This window comes from Eurypyga helias, unplaced genomic scaffold, assembly GCF_000690775.1.
Source record: "Eurypyga helias isolate BGI_N326 unplaced genomic scaffold, ASM69077v1 scaffold9066, whole genome shotgun sequence".
In the NCBI taxonomy this organism is placed as follows: domain Eukaryota; kingdom Metazoa; phylum Chordata; class Aves; order Eurypygiformes; family Eurypygidae; genus Eurypyga; species Eurypyga helias.
The window spans coordinates 49245-61669 of record NW_010258537.1 but is presented as its reverse complement, the minus strand read 5'-3'; the positions used below and the strand labels follow the sequence as shown (position 1 = coordinate 61669).

At 44.3% G+C, this 12425-nt stretch overlaps 1 protein-coding gene across 1 annotated transcript in view; it reads left to right on the top strand.

Annotated features, from left to right (window-relative positions):
- The window catches only part of MAP4K4 (mitogen-activated protein kinase kinase kinase kinase 4), an 85013-nt gene that overhangs the window by 56818 nt on the left and 15770 nt on the right, over positions 1 to 12425 (top strand). The window contains exons 15-22 of the mRNA XM_010154379.1: positions 2166 to 2272; positions 3210 to 3361; positions 4052 to 4149; positions 5477 to 5652; positions 6058 to 6178; positions 7381 to 7572; positions 9982 to 10099; positions 10365 to 10535. Of these exons, the coding sequence (XP_010152681.1) occupies positions 2166 to 2272; positions 3210 to 3361; positions 4052 to 4149; positions 5477 to 5652; positions 6058 to 6178; positions 7381 to 7572; positions 9982 to 10099; positions 10365 to 10535 (1135 nt within the window). The remainder of the gene's footprint in view (positions 1 to 2165; positions 2273 to 3209; positions 3362 to 4051; positions 4150 to 5476; positions 5653 to 6057; positions 6179 to 7380; positions 7573 to 9981; positions 10100 to 10364; positions 10536 to 12425) is intronic.

Sequence of the window (12425 nt, the reverse complement as noted above, 5' to 3'; positions counted from 1 at the left end):
TCATATTAAAGATAATCGGGCTCTTCAACAGCTGTGTGTATTAAAATTGAGGAAATAATAATAATATGAAAACAAATATAACCAGCCTACTGAAACCAGGGTTGAAAGCAAAGGTTTTCTTAATTATTAGGTGTGAAAACAGTGTGTTCCTCAGTTATGACCTTTCCTCCTCCTTAGTTTCAGAAATTAACTCTGAAATGCAGGTTTATGCACAAGGAGGAAGCAGGCCGAAGAGTCAAATGTAGATTTCAGTGGAAATCCCAAGAGAGTTCTAACTCTGGAGTCACTGTTGTGCCTTCTTAGTATGTGTAATTGCATACGTGTGTGTGTACGTGCATGCTTAGTTTGTGTATGAGTATGTATATATGTACAGTAAATGGTACATATATGGTGTAAGTATAATATGCAGTGTACATATGTATACTATATACAATATATATTACGCTTTTTTATATATATTGCAGTGACTGTAAAGGAATAAAGGCTTTTGTGTTACAGTCTTTCACCAAAAGTTTGGAACTGTATCTAGTTCCTAAATGTATTAGGTAACGTGAATGTCTGTCGGTTTGCACATTTTACAGTATTCTTTTATTTTGTACATTTCTTCAATTGGCTATCCACTTCAAATTTCCCAACCCGCCAGTGCTGCCATGAGACTTGACCAAAGCCCACTGAAGACCCAGGGAACAGCAGGCAACTTGTGTCTTGAGTGGCCTTTGGACTCAGGCTGACGGTGCAGATACTAGGTCGCCTTTTCTTGTGGGCACCAGTGTATGTGTACGTGGAGAGCGTATCTCACAAAAAAATGCGTATGTGCTGTATTTTCAGTCTGTTACGTTCTTTGGGCGCTTGCCTTGCTTTTAAGTGCATTGATTCCACCCCACGCTTACCTAATGCCATAACCAATTTGTCTCTGCCCGCCCCACCTGCCTTTATTCTGTGTTAATTGGAAAGCCAGTTATACTGAGCGCATTGAATGTTTTATGTTTTGTTTTCTTGTAAGGTACAGTGGTCCCATCTGGCATCTCTCAAGAACAATGTTTCCCCTGTCTCGCGATCCCATTCCTTCAGTGACCCTTCTCCCAAATTTGCTCATCACCATCTTCGTTCCCAGGACCCATATCCACCTTCACGCAGTGAAGTGCTAAATCAGAGTTCTGACTCTAAGTCAGAGGTACCCGACCCCACCCAAAAGGCTTGGGCTAGATCAGACAGTGACGAGGTGCCTCCAAGGGTAAGGAGTAGAAAGACAGATGTATGCTATTTTTTTATTATTATTATTATTATTAATTACTATTTTTTTAAGGATGTGATACCCTGGGCACTGGGAAGACCATGCCTTTGTGCCATCATCGGTAATAGTATTTTGGAAGGCAGATGATAATATAGGTGTTCAGTCAATGGGTTAATGGTAATCAACTGAAGTACAATATTGAAGCTTCATATAAAATTGGCAATTATTTAGAGAATGCAGCTATTTCAGAGAGACAATTTATTATGCAAAGTTAACAAATCATTACCATATTCAGGAAAGAATTTTAAATATCCCTGAGGTTATTGCTCAGAGTTAATTTTCCTCTTCATCTGTTGTCAACCCAAACTATGAATCATACACATACTTAAAATTGAGATGGAACTGAACAAAAAGGAAACATTCAATATATTTCCTCCTCCTCTCCCCTCCCACCCCCCTTCCCATCCACTGGGATTTGCTGCTTCTGAGTATATTCTTGCTCCCCCACCAGTCTTTGCCTTCTGCTGATCCATTCCCGGGCATTTGTTTGGTTCCCCTGAGCTTATTCTCCTAATTCTCATGCTGTTTCAGCAAATTGCTTTGTGCCTCCCCTGCTTCAGTCAAAATGCCATATTCTTTTTAAATGTCTCAGTAGTTGGAGGGTAGCGGGGTGTGTATGTGTTCGTATGGTAACTATTAAACACTACTTAATGTTAAGACTAAACTTCGAGTTCTATTCAAAATCTGAACAGCATCCCAACTAAAGCTCTTGGTTTTGTGGGTGTTTGTTTACTGCTTTTGGTCATCGATGCTAGCTTGGACTTAGAATTGTTGTTAAAATCTTAAGAATATATTCTGTGGCAGAAGAGGTTTAATCTTCCTCTTCTCGCTCTCCTCTTTGTGGGTTTAACACAGTCTTTTCTCTCCCAAGGTACCTGTGAGAACAACGTCCCGATCACCAGTCCTGTCCCGCCGTGATTCTCCACTGCAGGGCAGCGGGCAGCAAAATAACCAAGCAGGTCAAAGAAATTCCACGAGGTTTGTAAGCCTACATGTCCTTGTCTTTCCTGAGTTGGAAGGAAGAGGCTCATGGAAAGCCAGGCATTTTCAGAGAGCTTTTGGCACTGTCTGTTGGATATGAAAGGAAGATGAATTTGGATACCTTCTCAGTAATGATTAATATTAATTACCATTTGGGTATCATGTGTGCCAACAAACAATGGCAAAATTTCTTCTTGCCTCTCCTCCTTTGATTCGCCTGCCCTGTAAATTTTGCAATAATTTCAAAACATCCTTAAGATTACTGGAAAAAATGCAGCCATTTGTGAACATCTTGCCTTTTGGTGCAACAGGTCATCTTGGGCATACTTGTGGGGTTTACTGGCAGCAGTAGTGTTTGTAACATCTGAAGCAAATGGATCTCACAAAATTTATGGCTTCTCATCCAGAGCCAGGCTTTAAGAGGGGGTGAGGCATCCATGAGCTGTGACACAGAGCATCTGAGGTCAAGAAGGGGAAGGGGAAGGGGCTGCCTCCAGAGCTCTACAGGGTACTGTGGACAGGCCACCATGGAATTGGCTCACAGGACAGGGGTAAGGGTATTTTAAGAGGGACAGGCAATGCTGGCCTTTTGGCTTGTGCTTGAGTGGCCAGAGCACTTCTGAACCAATTTCAAACCTGCTGCATGCAGGCTGAGAGAACTGTCCACCTCAGGTCAGATTACGTAAGAAGTCACAAATAAAAAGAATAGCTTACACCCACTTAAACATCTATTTTAACCATCCTAACTAAGGCAATAGGTATTTCAAGGGGAGTCACTGCATTGTGAAGCATCACTGATGCCCTCAGCTCAGTGTTAAGTGCTCTTTCAGATGAGTTATTAGCTAAACACCAAGGAAGAGCGATGTTTGAGTTTAGAAACAGGAATCTGAAACTGAAGTGCGTGACAAAGCCTTTCCTCCCTCCTGTAATACAGCAATATAGAGCCTCGTCTGCTGTGGGAAAGGGTGGAGAAGCTCGTACCGAGGCCAGGCAGTGGCAGTTCTTCAGGTTCAAGCAACTCCGGCTCACAGCCTGGGTCCCACCCCGGCTCTCAGAGCGGGTCTGGAGAGCGGTTTCGGATGAGATGTAAGTCCTTCCCCCCACCCTTCGTAATGCCGTGTTTCTAAATCTGTTCAGTTGTGCAATACTCTGTTATGAAGGATGATAACCCTCACTGGGAAAGACCTTTGAGCATGCAGTATCAAACATGGGTTCACTTCCAGTACCCCCCTTGGCTGTTATGTCCTTGCTTGGGAAAGACAGGGGGTGCAGAAGTTGTTGTGAAAGTGTTGCAGCATTCTCTGATTCACATACAGCCGCTGCTGTGTTTTCCCATGTGCAAGCAGCCCAGTCTCCATGCTCTCACGACTCCCTTCCTCCTGTGTGCAAGGGCACATTTTGATGCTTTGCCTGTCACCTTGGCAGTTGCTGAAGGGGTGCGTACTGCTACGGATAGGTCTCAGCTGAGGTATGTTGGATGCTGGTGCAGGTTTTCCAGCTTGTGGCCACACTCGAGTTGCCCTCTGTGATTTATAACTGTGTGACAGGTTACTTTGGCTTCAGTCATAGGGTGACTGCACCTATACGTGCACATCACGGCTTGTGATCTTTTTTGTGCAGTTCTTCAGGGGCACTGTAATAGTGAATCAGTGAAACTTATGCCTGATAGCCTTCTCACCTCTCTTCCCCACTCCAAAGTGAAGTAAGAAAACAAATTTTAGCTCTCTGCTTCATCTGTTTTGTTCTGTGTTTCTTTTGGGGTCTTGACACACGCAGCATCATCCAAATCGGAGGGTTCGCCATCGCAGCGTCATGAAAGTGCGCCTAAAAAGCCTGAAGAGAAAAAGGAAGTCTTCAGACCTATCAAGCCTGCTGTAAGTTCCCTCCACTTTACCCTGTGCCCCCCCTCTTTCAGGTGGGCCCACAAAAAGTACAGTGTGAGTTTCCGTTCACGATACCAATGGGGGTGAACTTCAGCTTGAGTTGGAGTTGGTGTCTGTTGGCACAGCAGCATGTCCTGGGCTCTGCAGTTGCCTGCACACACCACTAGAATTTGCTCTGCTTCTGGTGTTGATTTCTGCTCTCTGGTTTTCTTCTTCCTAACTTTTGCCTTTCTCTCGTTCAATCCTGTGCTTCCTTCCTCGGGGCTGGACCAATGATCATGCATTTGACCTGAATGTGCCAATGCTGGGCTGAATGGTGCAGGGAGAAGTGGTAAGACCTTAAATTGTTGCTATTTTCTGTGAAAGATTTCTGACGTTTTCTTTATCTGACTGCTGTTACAGTTGATTACAGCTCTGTGCCCAGTTATATCTGGGGAATTGCAGTGGGTTTTCACAGTATTTCCATCTCTCCTTAGAACTATTTTCTCTTGTCATTAAGATACTGCATTAGCACCTAAATCTCCCAGTTGAAGCTGCTTTCTTAGAGAAATGCAGAGGTTGGTTCTTCACTTCTGATGGTATAATGCATCCAGTGTTTGCCATAAACCGTATTCAGCTAAATAAAGCCTAGCTACACAATTAAGAGCAGATTGCACTGACTGCAGACCTGGATTGCCCACACTCCAAGCTGCAGACAGAAAAGCAGCTTATGTCATAGAATCATAGAATGGTTAGGGTTGGAAGGGACCTTAAAGATCATCTAGTTCCAACCCCTGATGTCCCTCCAATGTCCCTCACTGTTTGACAGTCGTGTGCGACTGAGCTGGTGCTAATCAGTCTGCCCACTCAGGTGAACTCCTTAGCTTGGATCCATGCAACTGGAAATGGATCAAAAGGTTTCAAGGAGATCAGCTCTGTTGGCTTAGGATCTTTCTGCTGCCTTGATGCCTAGATTTCTTGTGGTGGGTGCTATTAACCTGCAGAGTTTAGGAAAATTAACTGTGAGAGTGGGTCTGGGTGCTTGTGTATGTCTCTCAGATGGTATAATAGGATAAACTGAAGTCATAATCAGGATAGTTTGGATTCAGAGTGTGCACATTTTTGTGTAATACGGCAAGGCTTCCTTCATGCTTTAATTTATCAGAAAGTGAGTTTTGGTAACTATCAGGAATTAATAATTCAGAGGAAACTACCGCTGGGGCTATGGAGACACAGCAGTGGACAAGTGAACAAACTCGGGTGCTAATCTAGCGGGGTTGTATTGCAAAGTCTCCTCTCTTCCTTGCAACATAAGTTTTTTTCCTCTCTCCCCCATCAGGATTTAACTGCACTGGCAAAGGAATTGCGAGCAGTAGAGGATGTGCGACCTCCGCATAAAGTAACGGATTATTCATCCTCAAGTGAGGAGTCAGGGACCACGGATGAGGAAGATGATGATATGGAACAAGAAGGAGCAGATGAATCTACTTCTGGACCAGACGATGTCCGAGCAGTGTTAGTTCTTCTAACAGTGTTTTGCTTCTGTTTTCCCTCTTGAGGGTGGAGGAAAAGGATGTTGGGTATTTTGGCTTGTATGTTAGTTCTTTCAGCTTGCAGCAGTCTATAACCAAGACATAGTCGCCTTCTGTGCTCACTTTTGCAAACACTGAGGGTAATCTTTTCAAAAAGTAGACTTCTATAAGTTATGTCCTTTCCCTCTTCTCCCTTGATTTGTTATAAAACAGGAAGCAGTGTTTAACAAACTCATGACTTTTTTTTTTTTTTCCCCGTAATAGAGAAGCTTTTCTAGGCAGGTTATGTAGATATTCCACTCTGGTCACAAGATTAATTTTGTGTGGGCCTTGGTGAGGGGCAGAAGTGCTGTTATCTCACTCCAGTTATTTCTTGTCTGGCAAATAGGTCAACGTTGAACTTGAGCAATGGTGAAACAGAGTCAGTGAAAACCATGATCGTCCATGACGATGTTGAGAGTGAACCTGCCTTGACTCCTTCTAAGGAGGGCACTTTAATTGTCCGACAGGTATTGCTTTTCCTTTCCTGTGCAGTGCTGCACCTTTTCTGTGCTCATTAACCCACTCGCTCATTCACCCATGCTGTTTTCTACATTATATTTGTTGTTCGTATTACCAAGACACAGCTGTAGCGAATTTCAGATGAGCAAGATGTTTGTTGCATGCAAAGAGGAGAGTAGCCCTTCACCCCTTGCTGCTGTTTTGCATGCTTTCCAGTGACACCCATGGCAGCACCACGCAGAGTACCTCAAAGGCTGTGGGAGAGAAGGGAAGAAAAGCTGCAGGTGTTTGGAGCAAGTACCTGGAGCAAGAACTGAGTTTAGTTTTAGTGTAGAACCAAACGTGGCTCTCGGGAGTGGGGCTGGGAGGGAGGCTGGGGGGAGCATTCAGGGTTTTTTTAAATTGTTTTGGAGCTGCAGTAGAGGGCATACAGACCACCCAGATAACACACACACACATGTACATACAAATTCATGAATAGCGTGGGGGAGTGGAGAAGCAAAGTAGGTGATGAGGGAGAGAACATGGACAGACCTAGAGCGCTATGTTGTTGCCTTTGATTCTGAAAATACTGCATTCTTGTGCCTCTGAAAGATAATGATTCCCTGCTTTTAAATGAGCTTGTGTGTTAATGAGCGTGCTAGCTTATAGGAGTTTCCTCAGTAATCGCATTTCTGAATTTCACAACTGAATGCCAATTTCTTAATTGAGCCCTCTGGTTTGAAAATGAAGATTTCATGCTTATTGTTTTAAATAGTTAGCTGAAGGCATTCACCAGACAGTCCAAGCCTGTATCTGTATAGGACTTAAGTTAGTTTTAAACAAAACAGTAAGGGAAGATGTCCTCCCGCCCCACCCCCCCACATCCCCCCTGCCCCCTCAAAAAAAAAGAAACGGTGCTTGTCTGCATTGTGATGGAAGACTTGCCGGTGCAGTTACTCTTTTGTTAATTAGTGGGACTGACTGTGCAAGTCAACCACACCAACTAAGCTTTTGCCTGCCGGAAGAGGAGGGAATTTGCGGAATCCTAGTATCTCTGCCCACTTTCCCTTTCCATCCAGGCATCACGTCATGGATTATCACCTTATTTTAAATTAAAAAAACAGTTAAAAGGTAGGAAGAGAGTGAGGGAGAGAAGGAGAGAGGTTGTTAGGGATATAGACCTTTAAGCAGCACTTGAGCAAGACAAGTGTGCCTGTTTTTTCTACAGAGTACAGTTGACAAAAAGCGTGCCAGCCATCATGAGAGCAATGGCTTTGCCGGTCGCATTCACCTCTTGCCAGATCTCTTACAGCAAAGCCATTCCTCCTCCACCTCCTCCACCTCCTCCTCCCCATCCTCCAGCCAGCCGACACCCACCATGTCCCCACAGACACCCCAGGACAAGCTAACTACTAATGAGGTATGTCTTACACCACAGCTGGCTGCTTTCGTAGGGTCGTAGCAGCATCGCCTAGTAGCTAGTTTGCAAAGGAACTCCAGCCAATCTCCCCTGCTTATTTTTTTCCTGTCACCTTTGTTCCCACCCCCCCAAATAACACGTTTCAGTTCTGTGTAAGAAGCCCTTAACTCTAGAGCAGTCCCACGCCAAACTTGCCAGTTTACTATTTTTGCTTCCTCTTAGTGAGTCATTAATTGCATGGCATTCGTTTTTAAACTAAACTTGACTGCTGCATTTTCAAGCCAATACTCTCTTATTTTTTTTAATTCTTTTTTTTTCCGGGAACAGGCTAATTGCAAGCAGTGTGCCTCTTAAAAAATTAGCAGTTAATTTTGGCTTGGTCAGTAAAGGCTGAGCTAGTAACTCCACACGTATGAGGAGCTGCTTGTGGAAACTCACCCTTTAGGAGAGGAAGCGGCCGTGGCGGGAGTTTGTTCTTTAAAGCTTGCCATGTGGGCTGGGTGAATAAATCAGGTGTTGCCTGGAAGGGTTGTAAAAGCCTGGGGTATTGTCTTGGGAATAACGAATGGGGGAGGTTTCTGGGGTTTTTGGAGCGTGTGCGTACTCTGAAAAGCAGCTGGGTAAAGGTGACCATTCTCCACCAGCGCTGGTTGTGTCCAGGCGGAGAAGCAAGGCTTCGCCGTGGGGGAGGCTCACTCTTCTTGTCCTGGGCTGATCCCGGGACGGTGCCTTCCCTTGCTCACCACGCGCCGGTGGATGAGCCCAGTCCTTCACGTGTGTGTGCAAAGCCCCACCGCAGGGGAGATGCACGCCTGTGAACGAGGGGTGTCATTCACCCTGTACCACCCCTGGCAGTAAACGAGGAAGCCGGTGTGGTGGCCCCAAGCTGGGCTGGGTGGCCAGCCTGGTTTTCGGGGAGAGCCTCGTTCCGTATGCAAGCAGGAGTGGTCCAGCGGGAGCAAAACTTGGTGGAAAGCAGCTGCTGCTTCTCAGGGTAGAGCCACTCTACCATGCGGGTGGTGTGAGGAGAAGGAGAGGTTGCGGTGAGCTTGGGGAGGCTGAAGGCGATACGTGTGCTTGCCACAGGATCAAAAACGCTTTGGAACCATGTAGCAGGAGGGTGGGTGGGAGGGTTTCCTCCTGGAAATTCGGTTAGCGTCATGCTTAATTTTCAGCTATGCTTTGCTGGTCTTTGATCTTTTTAAAAGCACACTCTCGTAGGTTATAGAGATCAGTAGATTGATCCGGAGATACACTTGCTCATTACTTTGATCTCAGCAATAAGTAAGCGGGGTTCGGTTAACTCTGCTGGGGAAGTGGAGGCTGTGGCAGTAGCTGGTGGCAGAGGGGCCCTTTGGTATCGAGCTGTGCAGCGGAGTGGTACGCTCCTAAGACGCATTGCAATTGTTTTTTCTGCAGAGAATAGAGGTTCAGATCAGAGGTTGAAGATCGGTTGATGATAAAGAAGTGTCTCTTAACTGTGTGTGCATAAAGCTGAGCAAAACCCCAGCGCTGCTTGGTGTACCTTACCCACATGCACGCCCTTGATATGTGTACTTTTTGTTTTTTCACTTGTCCCATTCTGCTTCAGTATGCAATGTTGTCACTATAATACTAAACTGGCAAGGGTTTTTGAGTTGTTCCATTTCCACTTTTAACAGTTCATTGTTTCACTTGTCTTCTTCCTTTATGTTTTTTCATGTTTAGACCGCGTAACTCGGCAAGCACCAGTGATATTATCCACTACATATTCATAGCTTCATATCACTGTTTGCTACACCTTCCACACTAATGAGCCCCTTTGTTCGATACAGGTTTAATACGGTGCTTTGTCAAATAAAGGTGGAAGAACCTGCTGCAGCTTTCTGGCAAGAGGCTCAGGTTAAACAAAATAGGGAGAACAAACAGTAGTGGACATTGAAACATAATCCATCGCAGAAGTGAACGCTTGATCCCAGAATGTTCTGGTTTTGTTGCACAAGCCAAGAGATCAAACTTCCTAAGTTATTAAACTGGCTCACTTTAGGAGATGCTTCATAAATTCAAAAGTTGTAGGTAGTGGACAGCTTGCAGATAAGGTAGTACACCTACAATTAAGCAGATTTTTTTAAAAAGGAGACATTCCCCCGCTTTGTGCCTGATTGTAGTGGCCAGTCCTGAAAATCTTTGCTAGCAGCCGAGGTGCCAGGGACGACGATTTAGCTAATTACATTTCGCTGTAACATGTGCAGTGTGCATACGTGTCTGGTTCAGGTGCGGTGCCTGCAGTGCGTTGTGTATCTATAAAGGAAGTGTAAAAGCTTGGGGAGGCTCTGTAGCATAATTCTGTAGTGACTTAAAAATGTTGGTTGTTGTTATCCATGCTTTTTATTGTCATTAATATTAATAAAGTTGAAATTTACATTGCAGACTCAGTCCGCTAGTAACACACTCCAGAAACACAAATCTTCCTCCTCCTTTACACCTTTTATAGACCCCAGATTACTACAGATTTCTCCATCTAGTGGGACAACAGTGACTTCTGTGGGTAAGTAAAGTAGATGAAGACAATTGCAAGAGGGTTCAGTGACTTCAGTGGCTCTTTAAAGTACTTATGAATGTTACCATCATGCTTTTTATTTGAGTTGCAATGGATTGCATGGTTTATTTCTTTTTCCATTTACATTTCTTACAAAAAGAAAGACTTGCTCAATATTCTCAGTTACTGATTTGGGTCGTGTGGTGTAAAGAATATATGGCCGGAATGTAGTGCTTGAGAAATATTACATGCGCTTTACTTTTCTTTTTTTCAGTAGGATTTTCTAGTGAAGCAATGAGATCTGAGGCAATAAGGCAAGACCCTACACGGAAGGGATCAGTTGTCAATGTGAATCCCACGAATACGCGGCCACAGAGCGACACTCCAGAGATTCGCAAATACAAGAAGAGATTCAATTCTGAGATACTGTGTGCTGCCTTATGGGGTAAGGCAGACCTGTCCCTCCCTTGCCTCCTGCAGTTCTGAAGTGCAGACGTGCCAGTATGACCTTACAGTCTTCGAGAATGTATCTCTGAAACCTTAGCTGTTTCTCTGCATTTATTCACTGCCTGTTTACATCTTTTTGTTGCAAGAGCTGGTTGCTGTTGTGTTTTTTACGCTATGTTGCTTCTGCTTTGATATCATTTCCCACTGCTGTTATGTTATGTTTCTGATGGCACAGTTCTGTTCAGCCGATCAGGGTGTCCTTTTCAGCTCTCTCTAACCCCTGCTAGTACCTCTCTTGCAGCTTTTGGGAGCTTGTAGTCATCTTTGCATTGTACACCTGGTCCACACAGGGTATTTCTTTTGAAAAATAATCATCATCTTGAGCCTCTTGCTAATGTATTGTTGCGGAGCTTGATTAAGATGTGTTCCGTAAGATGACTTTCCATCTCAGTCATCGGTTTATGTTGGAAGGAAGAGGGGAAAGGGAAGGGTAGGAGGGCAGTTTCCAGTGTGAGACTGTGGCTTGGCTTTGTTAAGGGTGATTAGTGCAGAGAGAAGCTGGGTATGGGATGTCAGCTGACCAAGTGTGTCTGGCTGCCTTGTCACAAGGGGTAATTTATGTCGGTGCCAGACAGTTAGTCAGGACCCTACACTGGTGAAAGGCTTAGAGCAGTGCTCGTTGCCTGCTATAATGTGGAATCACTGCTGCAACACCCAGCAAAAGCTTTTCTCCGCTGGGTCATTTCTTGCTTGGCCAGAATCTGCGGGGCCACCTGAACTTTTTTCATTATCTAGATGTTATTAGCTGATGCTTGTGTATATTATGTACATATTTATCTAGTATCCTTAAACTTAACAGACTGTAAATGCACACCTATATCATTTTAAAGACTATGAAGAAGAGATTTGGCCATTCCCCCAAGTCACACGATTGTATAGGTAACACAGCGTGCTTGTTTACATTTTCACAGCTATTTCCAAGACTTTAGTTATCTGCAGGGGTTATGTCCAGCTTTTCTTGTTTCTCAGAACAGCTCTGTTGTCCTGTCCTTCTTGCCTGCATAGCCATGTCAATTAAATAGCTCTCACTATGCCTCATCTCCTAATCTGCAGTTTTCTTTATTTCCAGAATTTACTGGTAGGAATTTTTACTCCAGTGCTATTTCTGTATGGATTCATATGAATAATTCTCTGACAAAATGAAGACACTTGTGCAAATGTAAACTTTCAGACTGTGAGAGGGCGAAGGCAGAGAGAAATCACATGGGATCAGTAAAGATGACTCATAATTTCTCTGATCTGCCTTGTTTTGCCAGTAGCAATTTGTGCTAATGGTTTTACATTTCTTTGATCTATGTATCTGACTGTTGCGGTGATTTAAAATATAAGTGTAAAATCCTAGAGGTGTTGTACAGCTGTAACAAAGCACTTCCTTGTTGAACATGTAGGGCCAAACTGATGGTGATGTAAGCTGGTACACATGCTTACTTCTTGATAAGGTTTAGCTTCCTTTTCCCTGGAGCAAATGAAACCATTTCATGGTGATGTTTCTTATTCAAAAGGAAGGGGGTTTGCTTTGCTTTGTTTTCCTTTGCTTTGCCTTTACCAGTGGCAATGCCACATTATCTGGCAGGTTGCTGATGGCATTAGGTCTGTGATGCTATTTCTTCCAGCTGGTGGAAGTCCGCGTTACTGACATGGGCGCAGCAGCATAGGTTCTTACAGCCAGCCTCCACGGAGAGCCTGTGCTTTTTCAGGGAGCATTTCCATCTGTTTGAAAAACCAGAACTGCTTAATTGTAGGGTGGCAGTAGAAGAGCTCAGCTGGCTGTGAACAAAGGCAGTGCCTGCATTTTAAAGTACAGGCGCTGCCTGCCACCAGCATAGTA